General features: G+C 40.8%; 1 protein-coding gene across 2 annotated transcripts in view; it reads right to left on the bottom strand.

The window, feature by feature from the left end:
• The window catches only part of osbpl1a (oxysterol binding protein like 1A), a 54459-nt gene that overhangs the window by 13593 nt on the left and 24617 nt on the right, over nucleotides 1–16249 (bottom strand). For both annotated transcript variants that reach the window (XM_022227709.2, XM_022227710.2), the window contains exons 14-15: nucleotides 3624–3794; nucleotides 939–1156 (exon numbers count right to left, since the gene is read on the bottom strand). In XM_022227709.2, coding sequence (XP_022083401.2) covers nucleotides 939–1156; nucleotides 3624–3794 — 389 coding nt within the window. The remainder of the gene's footprint in view (nucleotides 1–938; nucleotides 1157–3623; nucleotides 3795–16249) is intronic.

The following is a 16249-nucleotide window of genomic DNA, read 5'->3' as shown; positions in this document are numbered from 1 at the left end:
GAATGCATGGTTTCATTGTGTACAAGTAACAATGGAATAAACCTAGCCAGAAATAGTAATTTGTAGCGCTAGGTCCCTCGGGCTCAGAGTGTTACGTATTTTTTTGTAGTGCTGAGTACTCTGAGCCCAACAACGCCCGGTACTGTTAGGGTTAAGGAGAATTGAAACTGTACTGTTGAAATACATGTAGTGGGGATTGTCAACATTCAAAGTTTGAAAAAGACCCAGGTGATCAATGAATATTGTACCTTGTAAGAATAAGTCTGCAAAGCCCCACCTAATGTTCCTGAAACAAACAGCTTTTAAACTAAGAAGAGGGAAGAGCCACCAAAAAAGGGCTGGGCAGCTCAGTTGGTAGAGCACAAGTACGGTATTCCAAAGGCCGCAGGTTAAAATCCCGCTCCAGTCAATTTCTTTGTTCATCTTTGTAATCAAGCTTTTAAACTAGCGAAATTTCCCCAAATGTGACCAGCTCCACAAAAAGAGGTATTATGGACATTTTTTTTTCAAAATGAGTTACATACGTATTTGAATTGGTTACAATAATCTTTAATTTGGTGTAGGTGTGAACCCTGTGGCATTTTACAATCTGGAGATGTATTCATTTTTACGTAATCATATCATACACATTAACAGAACTGCTTTCAGAGATAAAGCCCTTTAAACACAGGAAGTGGAAAAAGAAATCAGCCAAGAAGAGAGTTTCTTGATACCCATAGCAACAGTTAGGTTTCTTGTATGCATTGTGAAAGTACTGATCTAATACAAGCCAATAAACCAAGAACTTAACAAATCACCATTCACATCAAAAAGCCCTTAGTGTGAAATAACACAGCGCCCCTTAATACCCTTTTTTTGCAGAGCGGGTCACAAATAAACGCCAATTCAACATGAGCAGGCACTATTTGAATGCAGTTATTACGGAACAGAACACAAACCTTCTGCAGCCTGGTATGACTATATCTGTCACCCCGTTCGCTGTGAGTTTCTTCTCCTCTCCTGACACCTCCTCTGACCTCTTCTCTGACCTCTGCCCTTCCGGGTCGGCCACATGTAATCGCTCCAGGGAACCGCTCGTCCCATCCATTATGCTGTGGAAGCTGTCCGTGTCACTCAGGGAACCAGCTAAATCCAGGGAAGCCCTTTCACTCAGGCTCTGAAAATAATAATAATAAGCCCAAACTCCATGTACATTTATGTATGTACCAGTACATTATATGATACTTTGAAATGCACTGGGTGGAAAACACACTGAACTACCAGACCCTTGAGCTGTAAGCATGCAAAGGCACATCAGGCACCTGCCTGATCATCCACAATTTTCCGCCTAGCACAGCCAAAGTTCGTAAATGTTGATTTTTGCAGAGGGAGGAAAACTGAAGAATCTAGAGAAAACCCTCAGAACAGAAGAGAAACAACAGCTCTAGCATGTCTACTCACAGCCTGGCCGGGAATAGAACCTAGGCCACAGAGGTGAGAGGCAAGCACTAGTACAAACCAAGTTTTCAATCCAGACAAACGGATATACATGTGAGTTTATAAAAATCTGTTTAAAAAAACCCAGTTTTGCAATTACGGACAAGTCTACAGTGCTGTTAACCCAATTTGCTGACAAGGACTCTAGTCCGACTCAAGTTCCAATATTTATGACTTCAAATTTAACTAATGTCTTGATTTTTGACATGTTGACAATGTTTGACATGTACGGTACCAAATAAATTAATATGAAAAAAGTACGACTGTCAACAGGTACATAATAAAAATACTACAGGATTTCTATAGCATCATTCCATCTAGATCAAGGCCCTAAGGATAACAACGACCAGTGATATAAGGACATTTAAATTTAGATTACAAATATGTTTTTAGTTGTTTTCTGAAAGATGAAACAGTTTTCAGAGCTCTGATATGGGCAGGTATCATATTCCACAATGTGGGACTGGACATTGTGAAGGCTTTGTCAGTGAAGCTGTTTTTTTGATCTGGGTACTGACAGCAGGGTGTAATCACAGCACCGCACAGCACAGCATCAAGGCATGTACCACTACATGTATAACAAAGACCAGGTCGACCAGGAACATGTGGTGTGAAGCAAACTGTGCGGTGAATACACTTGAAGATGAGCAGAGCTAACTTGAATTAAATTCTGTTGGACAGGAAGCCAGTGAAGTTGGGCAAGTAATGGAAACACCAGCCAGCAGCCAATAAAATGCAAGTAGTGCGATTTTGAAGTCGTTAAAGAGTCTTGTTAGATGTGTTTTAGCAACGCCAAATAACAGAGAATTACAATAATCGAGCCACGAGAGAACAAGGGCTTGGATGACAGGAATCAAAATCACGGTATCGGTGAATTCGTGCAATGTTGTGAAGGTGGAAGTTAATGGACCGCGGCCTTGTAGCAACGTGTGTAGACATGGACAAGTGTTCATCAAAATGAATCCCGGAGATTGCGGACCGACTTTGATGGTGAGATGATGGAACTCCCAAGAGGCAAATTGCAAAGTGAATGGGCTGATGCTGCAATGAGACATTCCGTTTTTGCTCCGTTCAGTTTGAGCATGTTGTCAGTCAACCATGATTTCAAGTCCTGGATGCAGGATGACAACCTGGAAAGCACAGCTGATATCGAGTCTGGATCCTTAGAGTTGAAAGTGCAATATAACTGAATGTAATTGGCATATTTTAACGGGAAACTTGAGACCGTGTCAGCGAATGACGTCACCTTGAGGGTTGACATAGATGATAAATACTGTACCAAGCAAGGGCCCTAGAGCAGAGCCTTGCAGCACTTTTGTGATTGAGAGGTTCTGGTCACGAGTAGTGCCCCTCAGCATATACATGCACAAGTACAGTACAAGATCTGTTGGTAAGACACATGTAGCTGTGAAACCAAGAGAGCATTCCCCGTCAGGCCAATGGATTCAATAAGCCCCTGGAGAATATGGTGATCCACATAAATCAATCGCATCGATTTTCATTACACTGGTGTCTTACCATTAGAAAGATGAGATTGTAATGTCTACATGTACATGTTTTATATGAAAACGACACGGGAGCATATGTTGGCAGCAATTACACACTGTATATGTAATCAGACGTGTCAGAACTGTTTTGCAAAAGCATCATGGGTCACTTCATCAACAAATAATGTCACAAAGAGATCGACTACCCAAGTCCAGAACACTTTTTCTTGGCTTTGTTTTATTACAGGTACAGGTCTTTAGGGATATGTGGTCACTACAAAGTGAAGACAGTTTCCGACCTACCTGTGACTCCAGGGACATTAAAGAAGCTTTACCATACAAAAGCATTCTCACTTTCTTGCTTATCTCAGGCAGAAACTTACATGTCGGAAGGGATTTTCACAGTGTCAAGTTATAGCCTGTTCAACCGTATGGCGGCAGTAAGTTAGAACCCAACTGTAGAGCTGTTTCTTCCTTGGATGTTTCCCTCTTTCAGAGAGATTTCATGGTGACCGTAAGCGGTCAAAGTAGTGCTTCTGGTTAGCAAACTTTTCTGCCACAGTAAGTGCAATTTTTCTGCTAACTGTTAAGCAATGCCATGAAATTGGGCCCTGGTAAGAACAAAAGCGGCAGCCACTGCATTTTTTCCCCCCCGCTCACCTCTGGGCTGCCAGCACAACTGGCCTCCGTCTTGGCATCGTAGAAGGTCCCACTCAAAGAAGAATACCTGGAGATTTGCTCCAAGTCGTGGTGCTCCTGCGCTAGGGCCTGCAGCCCATCCTGCAGAACGCGGGATTTCTCAAGGGCCTGGGACAGCTCGATCTTATGTAGCTGTGGTGAGAAAAATAGAAATGGAAATACCGTATAACCGTATTTATCCTGCAGGATTGGACGTACGGGTAGCTGGCAGATCCTGTTTGATCGGGCAGAGAACTCACTTGTTTCGTTCTTGTCAAACTCAGTTGTGTTTTAGCAGTTAAGCAGACCTCCAAACATTGGCTATCAAGAATTTGGAATCCGTCTCCCTAAAATTCAGAACTTTTCGTAAAAAACTGGGAATATTCTCTGTATTAACATGAACAAGGGAAAATCAGTGCTGCATTGAAAGAAAGTCGAGTCCATGTCCGTGATGATGTACAGTACCACATGTACTCACCAATTCCATAAATTTTTATTTCCACAAGAGTTTACATCATCTGAAATGGTTTGCAATAATTTTTCATCTCCTAAATGTGCTGATTCACCGCAAAATTCAGCACGAATTTAAGTGCGAAATTCAGCGAAAAATTCGCCGTGTGGTGCTTGCACACTTGATGTATCATGGTCAGTTTCACAGCAGTGCTTGGTCTTACGGTAGATCCAAACATTCTTAGCTGTGGTTCCTAGCGAAAGTGGGCACAGCGCAATGCATACAGTGTTAGTTACAATGAAGCTTGTTGATAGAGGGTGTTTTTGTCCAGAAACAATTTCAGTATCATGTCCATGTATCACATCCATCTCGCGGCTGGTACGCATCAGAAGAGGGCGCTGCCACAAATGTGGTGTGCGTAGTGTGCACCACACTGACTGTTTGGATAAGTCGAATAAGGGGTGCTACGCTACATGCACAAGATTACATAGCCAGTTTCTGGTAATACATAGGTGTGTCAAAATTGTGATTTGCCGGAAATTTTAGGGGTGAAATCGGAATGGCGGAAATGAAGTGAAAAGGCAGAAATTTTCAGCCAAATCGGGAGGGTTGGGAGGTGTTAAGTTAGGTAACAGTGAACTTAGCGAGGTACTGTTGGATTCAGCAGGCAACCAATGACTGTGCACAGTTGACATGTTACATTCTGTTGGATTCAAGAGAAAACACAAAAATAAGGCACTGTTGGGTTGAGCTGGCATAACATTTTAAAAGCTGCAGCAACCAACAACTGGGACTGTTGGACTGTGTTGGATTGAGCAGGAAAATCCCGGGGAACAGTTGGAGGTTAGAGTTTATTTGGGGCAGGGTTTTTTAAAAACCATTTCATACCAGACAATGGATTTCTCCTCAATAAATGATTCCATAGCTTTGCAGAGAGCACGTTAATGCATTCTGGGAATGCACAATCAGGGAGACAGGTGACAGGTCAAACTACTAAATTTCCCACTTTTTTGAACACACCAGGTACTTCCTTCCTGGGTGAACACACTCACACAAGTCTTTTCAAAGGTGACTACATGTATGTGTTAAACTTGGCTGCTGTAAAAATGAAACTATGATTACAAAAATTTGTTGTACATACAAAAGACTTGGAATGGTCAGCAATGTATACATGTACCATAAATGCAGCTTACACAATGTACACATGTACATGCCATTTTTAAAGGTTGGCATTTTTGGTCCAAAAGCATGTCTGAGGCTCATTTGCTGTGAAATTATCCCTGCATTAATCCTGTGAAGTCTTACAATACCTACATGTACATGTACATGTAGGCTCTTACTACATGTACTGGCATGATGGCCTTGATCTTGAGCCATTAAGACCTTCCAAACTTTACTCCTGGTTCTTTCAAAATCCACCAGGTTTTGGAGGTTTTGGCAAGATCGGAATCAAGGAAGAATCATACACGTACCATACATACAACCCAGCCATTGTACCGGGGAAACTTTACCCGGTTCACATGGCACTTTATATGCTTTATAAATTGCAGGGTGAAAAATACACCTATCAGTTTACTTTATACAGTGATGGACTAGGAGAGTTGAGGTGAGAGTTTATATAAACAAAACAGCTGGTAAAGTTATTGCAGGTGAATCACTGAAAACATTTAGATCACTGTGTAACACTTTCTCACACTCCTACCAGTAAATGCAAATGCTGTGGAAGAATTGTATGAAAATGACTTGGGTGATTCATAACTTCAAACCACATTCCGGTACTGTACAATGTACATGTACATACTAGTCCGCCAGCATTTTCACAAGTCCGTATCTTCCCCCAAATTTCAACATTCTTCTTTGGCAGTAATGTTTTCTGCTCCAACATCATGCATAATGCGGTGCTGACTGCTGTTTAATTGTTAATGAGTAATCATAAAATAAATGGCCATGGGACTTATGAATTTCCAGAATATTCATGACTATAACTCTACTCAAGCAAATTAAACACACAAACAAACTGGTTACTTGGTGAAAATGGTTTGTTTTATTCACAATCTAAGAGACAGAAAAAAAAAATTCCATATCATTATGAACAGTTTATGTACATGCACAGTACCGGTATGCCTGGCAAAATGTACATAAACAATGTACATGTACTGTACATGTATATGTATGTATTGTACATGTTCGTTCTTGACTGTGTCCAGTACCTGTAGCGTGTGAACCAAACACGAAATCACACCCCCAACATCATTGCTGTAACAACTACCAATGACCAATCAGAAAAACCAGTATTGCATATTCATAGCACACATAATGCATACACATGCCATACATGTACACACACACGGCACGTCATACACATGGGATGCATATTCATGAACTTACACGTACCTCTGAGATGTAATTCATTAAAACACGAGCTGATTTAGATCTTGTATGCAGAACCAACGTCGAGACCAACCATACCAGTACATGTATGTGGTCGTACAGTAAACGGCCGACAGTTTGCGATCGCGTCGCATGGGCATTGCGAACAGAAGTTTCAGACGATTTACAGCTGCTGCATTCATAGACTTTAGTATTGCTTCTGCTGGGCTGGTGCCAGGGACCAAACTAGTCACAATTAACTATTTCGACGCTTATTTGAGAATCCTGTTTTACTAGACCGCCGGACTACCCAGACCAGAGCTTATGCTAGACCACCGCAGCTTTTACTTGGATTGGCTAGCGGACCAACGTTGACGTCGAACCCTGCAACTTCACATTTATTGGACTGGAGTCTGTTAATGAATAAAACTACAATGGAGCCACCCAGTGGGAGGTTAAGAAGCTTTGTTTCCCAAGCATTGACGTTAGGAAAAAAAAACAATAAAAATAAAGACAACCTTCAATTATTAATATGGCACCATTAGAGAGGTGCCAGCATGTTTAATCAACCTTCCACCCACATCAAGCGCTGCCCTCCAAGACTGCCAATGGTGCGGAAAATGGGGTTAGTACTTTTAAGAGCTCCCATTCTGTACACAGTGCATGCACATGTACTGGTACATGGAAAAGATGTAGAAATGACCTCCACTTGCCAGAGGGGCAAGACAGTCACCGCACCAGAAAGAAGTCTGTAAAACTAACAGAGTGTGACAAAGTACTGATGAAGGCCTAACCGGTTCATGAATTTTAGTGATATCAAATTATATACTCGAGTACATGTGCACATGTACATTAAACATGCAGGCTCAGGTACATGTACGGGTACATTTATACCATGTGGGCCCTGTATGTGAACAACGAGATGGCATATTGAACATGTACATGTTTGTACCGTACTGTGCCAATAACAACCCAGTGGAGCAACACAATGAACATGTGAACAGGTTTGCACGAATACATGTACATGTACATGTAGGTTGAATAGCTCATGCTGAAGATGCATGCTGCACTTACGTGTACAGCATCTGACCAACTTTCACGGAGTTACGGTACCTATGCATGCGCATATGTAAAATGTGTATAGGCAATCTCATCATGCTCACTGACCCACGTGACCTAACACACATCCACGGACGACGGCATAGGGAAAGACCATGGCACCACACATAGTGCCCTTACAAGTATGAAACAGTTATGAAACAGACGCAGACTAAGCACGAGGGGATGGACTTGCATTTAAACGACAACCGTACACGTATCTGGCACAAGTTGTGACTATTATGCCATCGGATAATAAAATTTACTGTTATTTTATGTGAGAAAAAATACATCGTGTCCAGTTGGTTACGGTACTAAGGACTTGCCTCGGGCTAGGGCAGAGAGAGCTGATCTGGGAAAATCTGTGTAGTCTCATGATACTTTAAGGTATTTTGATTGGACCCTGTACATGCTGGTTTTTTTAAGCCACTGGTTAACAACTCATAAATTCTGTATCATGTACATGTACATGTACCATAGACGTACTGGTCAAGAGTAGTGTACTTGTGCACAGAGCAGATAAAACCTGGCTGCGTGCTTCTTTCTCTAGTTTCCCTAAGGTAGACTGTGTTATTTGGTGCATTGCATGCAGAGTCCAGCAATGTCAACATCTCCCATACTGCAGTGTGATTTTCCAAGGATCTGCGCCTTCCAAAATGATTACAGAGTGATGTAAATCACTCACACATGCAAATATTGCTTCCCCGACGGCACGTTTCAGGGGCCTCACGTTTAACCCGAACAGCTGACGGACAGACTCAGATAACTGCGCTTGTATGTATGTAAATGCCATCGAGACAATTACATGTACAGCGAAGGCTGCCTTGTCTGTCCGCCGAGTAAACTGAGGAAACGTCTCAGCTGAGAACAACACTGTCCTCTTTTTCGGCCAAGAAGATTGCTTTGCATGTTTCTACATACGGGTAATTCCAGAAATTAGGGGTCCATTTTTTGTGTGTCCCTGTCACATCTGACATATGCTTTTGTAAGTTCAGAAGACATTTCTAATTTCCAAGAGTGATGATTTAATGCAAATTACCTGCCAAACAAGTAGCAATAGTTTGAAATCAATTTCAGATATACCGGTATTTCCATGTCAAATAACAAAGGTCAGATGTAACAGAGACATGAAAATGTCACACATTTGTACCCCTAATTTCTGGAATTACGCATCTGTTACTCTAATGAACAAGAGTACTCAAATCTCAAGAGCCAAATGGATTTCAGTGTGTAGGTAAACTGTTTGCCCATGCAGGCATACAGTCCATTACATATGTATACATGTGGGGTATTTCCTTTGTTCTCGTGTACAAAACTCCCACACAACACGGACAAAATTTCAAATCACTGCCATAGCTTGGCAAATCACTGCCAAGCAAGCATTGAGCAAAACTTGTTTATCAAAATGTAAAGTTGAAGTTCAGATTTCTTTCAAAGGCCCGGGCAATGTGAGTCTAACCTTTAATACAATTCTTGTAAAATATGCATTTTTGTGTACTTTTTTTTGATAACATTTTGTACTCGTATGCTCCTGTTTGTACAACCTGATTTTCAATTTTTGGTGCCTGTGCATGTACTGGTGTGTGTGTATATTTTGTGGGCACTTGATCCATGTTTAACCGAGCACATCTTCAAAAATTACTTGGGACCTGCTTGGTGAAAATGTCACAAGTCACCAGAGCCACTTTGGAGTAGTAAAGAAGTCCTTTAAAATAATTTTGCAGCGTGTAAATCAATAGGAACGCACAGCATTTTTCACCATGGAGTATCCGCTTCCATCAGGATGGCAAACTGAGTGATACATCAAAACAAAAAGCTGAATTTGTTCTTTTCTGATACAAATGAAAACTAAAAAAGTGGTGACTTATGGATCATTTTCACAGAGCGGGTCACATTTGCTGCACCTGTACAGTGCATGCCAACATTTTAGCAATTAAATCCAGCTCATGGGGGATCATTATCTTGGATGTTCAAAACCTCTTCAAAATCTAAGTGCTTAATTTACAACATGTATTTACACGTATTGTCTTGAGGATGCTTACAGACTGATGTACCATACATCAATTTCTACAACGCTGCAAAATTCGTCAGACATCTCCCACTGGAACCCAGCATTTTACATGTACATGGTGAAATACCGGTATTTTAAACATGCATGCGCAATTTGCATAACAACAAAGGAATGTACCAATTGGCTCACTGTGTGCTGACCGTGCATGTACATGTACATGTACATGCATGCAGTGTACGGTGCTTGCCTGGACTCTGTATGTATTTTGAATCAAGACAGATTTATGCATATTGCTGCATAATTAAGGTCACTTATTCCCCAGGGATATCTGAATGAGACATATCCTATCCAGTAACCAACGGTACTGCATAAGTATGGTCAAACACATTGGTAAACTGTAGCACTGGTGCACTGGTAACCAGCGGTATGGTGGACATATCCATGCACATGTACCTGTACCATGTCTATGATACTACGAACATCTAACAAAACAAGCACAGTGCTCCAACGATGAGCTTCCATTGTTCTACACTGTGCTTCTTTTGTTAGATGTTCATACTGTGAATGTATTGATACATGTACACGTAAACATTGCAGTACATGTTCATGTTTGAAAAATACATCACAACCTCATTCCATCCCACTGAATTAGATTTTGTTAACATATGACGAGGACTGTACAGACGACCACAGTTTGCCAATTCATGCATGATGTTACTGAACTGGAATTTACTTTCCACACAAGCATTTTCCCAACACTGCATGCTGTCTTCAGACATAATATCAACTTTGTATTAATCAAACTAGATTCCTTTTCTCCCACTTCTTGATCTGAGGGTGATCTTCTTGATTCACGTGTATCTGAGGGTTTGGTCGAGCTCAAGCCCGCTAGGGTAGGTAATTATTATAAAGTCACTTTTCACAATTTGTACTGCAGGTACAATGGAAAGGCTGTCCTAGGACTGGGATTTCTGTCAATTTACAAAGTGCCAATCTTTTGCTTGTTCTGTTTAGTGACGCCTTTACACCTCGAATCTCAACAAGAACAGTTTCTGACTGGTCTGGAGTCCATAACTTGTAATGTGCATTTGTAATTCACAGATCAAATGCAAAACACCAGCTGCACGGTGCTGCTGTAAATCTGTTTTCACATTTCTCCATCGGCTGAGAGCTTCCTTTTTTCCCTTTTCATGGACTTTCTTATCTCCAACGCACGAACCAGCCATCTGTGAAGCAATTTGAACTGGCAGAGGACCTCCGTCTTGCACGCGATGCCGCATCGCCACATAATATTACTGGATACTGTGTGTGGCTGTGTGACCGTTGCATTCTCTATGCACTGGGACAGTCTGGCTATATTCATAACACTGCATGCATACGTATTATGAGTCAGGGCCAAGGTTGGAATTTTAATCAGTTGATCACTGTATGAACTGAGTGACTGACAGTCATCACACACGGTATATCAAAAACGGTACACAGGAAATGAAACTGTCCAAGGACGAAATCGCCAGCACAGATCAGTCTGCCACCTTATGAAACAAGTATCACACATTTACATGTACCAGTACACAAACCACTGCATTCATAAACATAAATTTTTTATTACGTGCGAGTGTGCAACGGTTTGTACTGTATACATGTACACGTGTACCAATTACTGTACATGAAATTGGTGTTACTGTATATTTACAAAAATTCATAAATACATGCTTAGTCCATTCTCAATGTAATGTTAAAAGAGCACTCTCCTGAGGCAGTTCTGTACATGTACTGTTCCAAGAGCAAATTCTGAAGTTTAAAGTCTCTTGAATTTTTAATCTCAGTCCTCTTGTCACAAGGTTCTGGTCACGACAAGGTGGTGGTGATCCAGCTTGTCCCAGTAATAAACCTGGGCAAAACCAGAACAGACCGAGTATAAATTTAGCCCTGTTGAAAGCACCAGTGTAACCTACGTGTAAACTGTTCAATCCTACAGTGGTACTTCAGGATTTTGACCAAAATGTAGACACACAATTAATGTCTTGGATATCAAAGTGAACTTTCAACCCCAGAAAAACAACCAAACATCACGGACACCACACTATTTTTTTCTTTGATTACTACTGCACTGGTAAGTTGCTGAGAGCTCTAGAGCCGCGTATTTTAAGGCCTGAGCTTAAGTACATTGTACTGACGGGGTTCAAGTGCCGCCCACACCTACGCCTATTGTCACCTGGCAAGCGCTTATCTTCTTTGGGTGGGGGCAACATGCAGGCCAGTTTCTCTGTCTTTTTCAAACATGATGTTGACATTGATAAAAGTTTTCCTCAGTCTTTCTGCCCAGTAAGAACTGAAACTGTGGTGCCATGACCACATCTGGAAGGAATCTGTTGCACAACTACATGTACATGTAACAATACATGCACACGGGCCTACATGTATGTGCATAAATCCACTGTAAACGATCACTTGAGAACCAAATACCACAGTACGTGGACCTGCATGTCTACTGGTATGCAGACAGACGTGTTATTGGTACATCAAAAACGAGGTGATATTTACTGTACACCAACCACACATGTACGGGAAGATGAAAAAAAAAAATTTTATGAATTTGGTTTACTGACTTACACTGTACATACATGTACATGTATGTACAGTACTGTCATAAACTGAAATAAATCATTGAAGAAAAAAATTCATAGCAGCAAACTGTCAAAATATCAGATTTCAGTCATATTAAAAACCAAGAATGCTCCAAATAACCTTCAAAATGGCAAAACAAAAATTAAAAGCAGAATTAAATGGGGTACAAATGAATATTTTCAAGGATTTAAACATGATGATGAAGTACAAATCAATGTACTCGTACAGGTACAGTGTACATGTACATTTGCCCTTTAATTCTAAAGCACTTTGAAAGTTTTGGTATGATGGAAAGCATGCACTATACCATTACAATGACTCTAGGGTTGGCACACCAAGTCAACATTTTCTCAAATTTGGGTCAGATTGTGAATAACAAAACTAGGTCAAAGGTTGTTTTTGACCTTAATGTTTTTTGAACCAAGAATCAATGCAATGACTGTACAGTAAGTTTGAGTGGAAAGCTGACAACTTTTTGAGATGTCTGTAGAGACAAAGTACAAGATATTGAGCGTCACCTCAGATTCAGAAGTTGGAATTCCTTTAATTGGTCATTCCCCAATAATGCAGAAAATCACCAGTCATATTGCACGAATGAACAAAAATGATGCACATCTAAGTGCAATGTACATGTATGTATCAAATAATTTACATGTAAGCACATGCATGCATGTACAACCAACTGGTAATCGGAGTCCTACCACAGGAGAATTTAAAGCAAATCATACAGCAGATGGGGCACTCAATCTATGCATTATTCATCATTTGGAATTTGCTGGATACATATAGACATTACATGTATGCATTATAGCACCTTTTCATGACACAGAGACCTTGTCCCACATTAATTTTTTTTTACAAAGTTAAGGGGGCCCAGGAGGAAACAGGGTCAACAAACTTTGGTTGTGACTGCTCTTATAGAAACCGCAACCAAAATGTGATCAAGGCCAATCAACAATTGCATGGCATCACATCACATCACCAGTGTACATACAATGTAGGTTGAAATGGTTCACATGATTCACACAATAGTTGGACTATGGAACCATGGCCAAACACCACAGATCCATGAGCAAACTCACAATCAACTGTAGCTGTACTCCAAACTGACATTATTACCTACATGTGCATATGGGTCATTCCATGAAAGTAAATTCAGCCATTAGAGACCGGTATCATTGATTTTGAAGTACAAAATCATAGAAAGAATGAATCCTTAAAATTTATGACACTTGTAGTGTGCTCATGCTCAGTAAATTTTGACTAATTAAAATTTGCAATTGATTGGAAAAAAATCCAGACGGTTTCCAAGTTACGCCAGATCTTGTTATTGCAATGACCGTTAATCCGTTACCATTATGTAATAATAGGGGTGGTACCGGTACCACGATCCCCTTGGAGGAGCCACAAATTAAACTCGTACATAAACAGGTTTTGAGCACTTTTTTAAACTAAAAACGTTAACCTGCTGTAGTTAAGCAATCACTCCAGTTTGCATACTTCCATGACGGTATTAAAATCTAAACATAAAAAGGGAAAATATGGTACATGTACATGCCCCCACAGGTCCAAAATGGCATAGTCTTGTTGCTAATACATCTAGTTCCATATATCCCTCAAGGATTAACGGTAGAGAAATTCTGTGCTGTGAGGAACTGTGGTAGTGAACACAATGTGGTGCGTGCAGGCCGCGGGTTCCCTGTTTGCACCCCGAGCGGGGACAGGATTTTGGCAACATTCCGGCTGGGAAATTGTAAATAAAGGTGCAAAATTTTTGCGTTGTTTTCTGAGAAATCTGACATGATATTTTCAGTGTATTTTGAATATCATCAGGTATAATGGTATGTGGTAAAGATCAAAACAAATATTGCCATCCATGCGGCCGTATATGGCCACAAGGATTACGCTTTGTTTGAACCCTACCATGCCGACCGAATACGGGAAAATGCTCAGCCCGACTGCACGGTACCTGGTCTGGAAAGTCTCCCAAAACGAGTTCATGTACCTACCCTGACATTCGTTCTTGTGGTGTATTCCCTTCCTAATTGTTTTATAATTGATAAAATACTTGCCAATCTTTAGAACATAACAAATGAATCTTCATTACATATTGCAACGGAGAAATCTTCGCTGTGCGCTGAAACTCTGTGTGGGTTCCGTGCTACATCCACAACCCGCTACATGTGGCATAATACCTGAGTACCGGTATTTCCTTCTCTGTCTGAGTTACCGGTATTGCAAAAGTATTACAAGTTATGAGAAACACAGTTAATAATGTGTCCAAACTTGGGGGAAAAATGACACATACATGTAAGCGAATTTGACATTTCAGCTCCTTTGTCACACTTTGTTATCCAACTTCATGGAATGACCCATATGTACATGTACTGGTATTCCACATCCATTGACATCAGTACCCTACAAGTACAGTAAAATCTAGATAACTCAAAGTCGGTTAACTCAAAACTCCGCTTAACTCAAAGAATAATTAATTCCCGCCGAAAGAATAGGCTTTTATGTACAAAAACATATCCGTAACTCGAATCTCATGTTGTCGGATTCGTTTACCTCGAAGTTTTTGTGTAGCAGATCCAAAAGAAACTGCCACCAAAATACTTCCAGAAAGTGCAAACAGAACACGGGTCTAGTTATGAATCATTTCTGACACGCACACTTCGTCTTTTCACATCGGAACACTTGCAAGCGCACTACAATGACGATCGATCTAGACACGTAAACCACACCATGACCGCAAAATCTGACTTGCAGGAATTGGCCCAATTGTTACCGTGGGCCCATTGTAGCCACACGCAGTGGACCAACCACGTGACTGCAACGCAGAGCTTTTGCGTAGCCAAATCTCACTCCCAAAAAATAAACAAAAAGTTGAAAATAAAGAACGAAGAACAAAAACAAAAAACAGAGACCAATAGCATTTTTGTTTTTTCAAAATTTTATTGAAGCGCAAAAAGTTGCGCCCTCATGTGACGAAAAAAGTCGTCTGACTAAACGGGAAACCCCGCCCGAGTACGCATGTGTAAGGCGCTGTGTTGCGGGGTGGTATCAGAAATGGGACCACCACAATGCGTCACATTTTGGATTCCAATACTGGTGGGCCACTTAGATGCTATAGTATGTAGTACTGTATCTATCGGTATGTAGCTAGATTCTTGTTTTTCTTTCTTTTCATTTTATTTTTTATCAAGTACTACGGTCTGTTTATAATATATGGCATGTTCCATGGAAGTTTTCCTTTCTTTTTGGGAGACAGATTGATACCCCCCGGAGAATTTCTTTTTAAAAGAGGAAACAATATCTGACACTAGACCAGTTCCTGTTTCCAATGCTCCAGCTTAGTGCTACTGAAGAAGACAGCGACCAGTCTACAGTGCCAAAACTACATGTAAAACCTACGTGTTTCTTTTCAGCCAAAGTGTATTTTGGAATGGAGACATCAGAACTTAACCAGTAACTTTATGAAACAGTGATTTTTTGGGGTGTCTTGCGCTGTTGGTGTGAGCCATGCAGAGGGGGAGGATAAATTAAAATGTCAGCCATAAAGCCGACCAAAATAAAAACAAAGGAGTAGGAAGGAGAGCTTGACGGGTGACAATTATTGACGTGACTTGAGTCTAGGTGGCACATAACATGGTAATGGATGACTGGCAACAACATTAATGATTGCAAAGGGCCACAATATCTGCAATGAAGTCCTTATCCCTAACACCCTTGGCCTTTTTACTAGGAACCATCCTCAATCCTCCGAAATCCTCTGTTTTTCAACATGAAAAAATTGCATTCAGCCCAAATCTTCCCAAATTTCTTGAAAATGTCATTTGGAGGTGTTCCTAACTGCCCAAATCCGTCAAAATCCTCCGGCAATTCCTGTCATTATGTTGAGGCAGTGCGAATGGCACTCTTGAGTAGTGCCGTTGATTCAAAAGAAATATCAGGCTGAATTTGTGCTAGACTATGCACAGAAAAGATAAGGTGTAATCCAAGACCTTCACGTATGGCATCCTTCAAAATCAGGCATGCAATTTTTCCATA

The sequence above is a fragment of the Acanthaster planci genome, linkage group LG02 (assembly GCF_054643075.1).
Source record: "Acanthaster planci isolate LZ-2023a linkage group LG02, COTS_SCS, whole genome shotgun sequence".
NCBI classification, from domain to species: Eukaryota; Metazoa; Echinodermata; class Asteroidea; order Valvatida; family Acanthasteridae; genus Acanthaster; species Acanthaster planci.
Note: the sequence above shows the minus strand (reverse complement) of the source record. Positions and strands in the feature narration are given on the sequence as shown.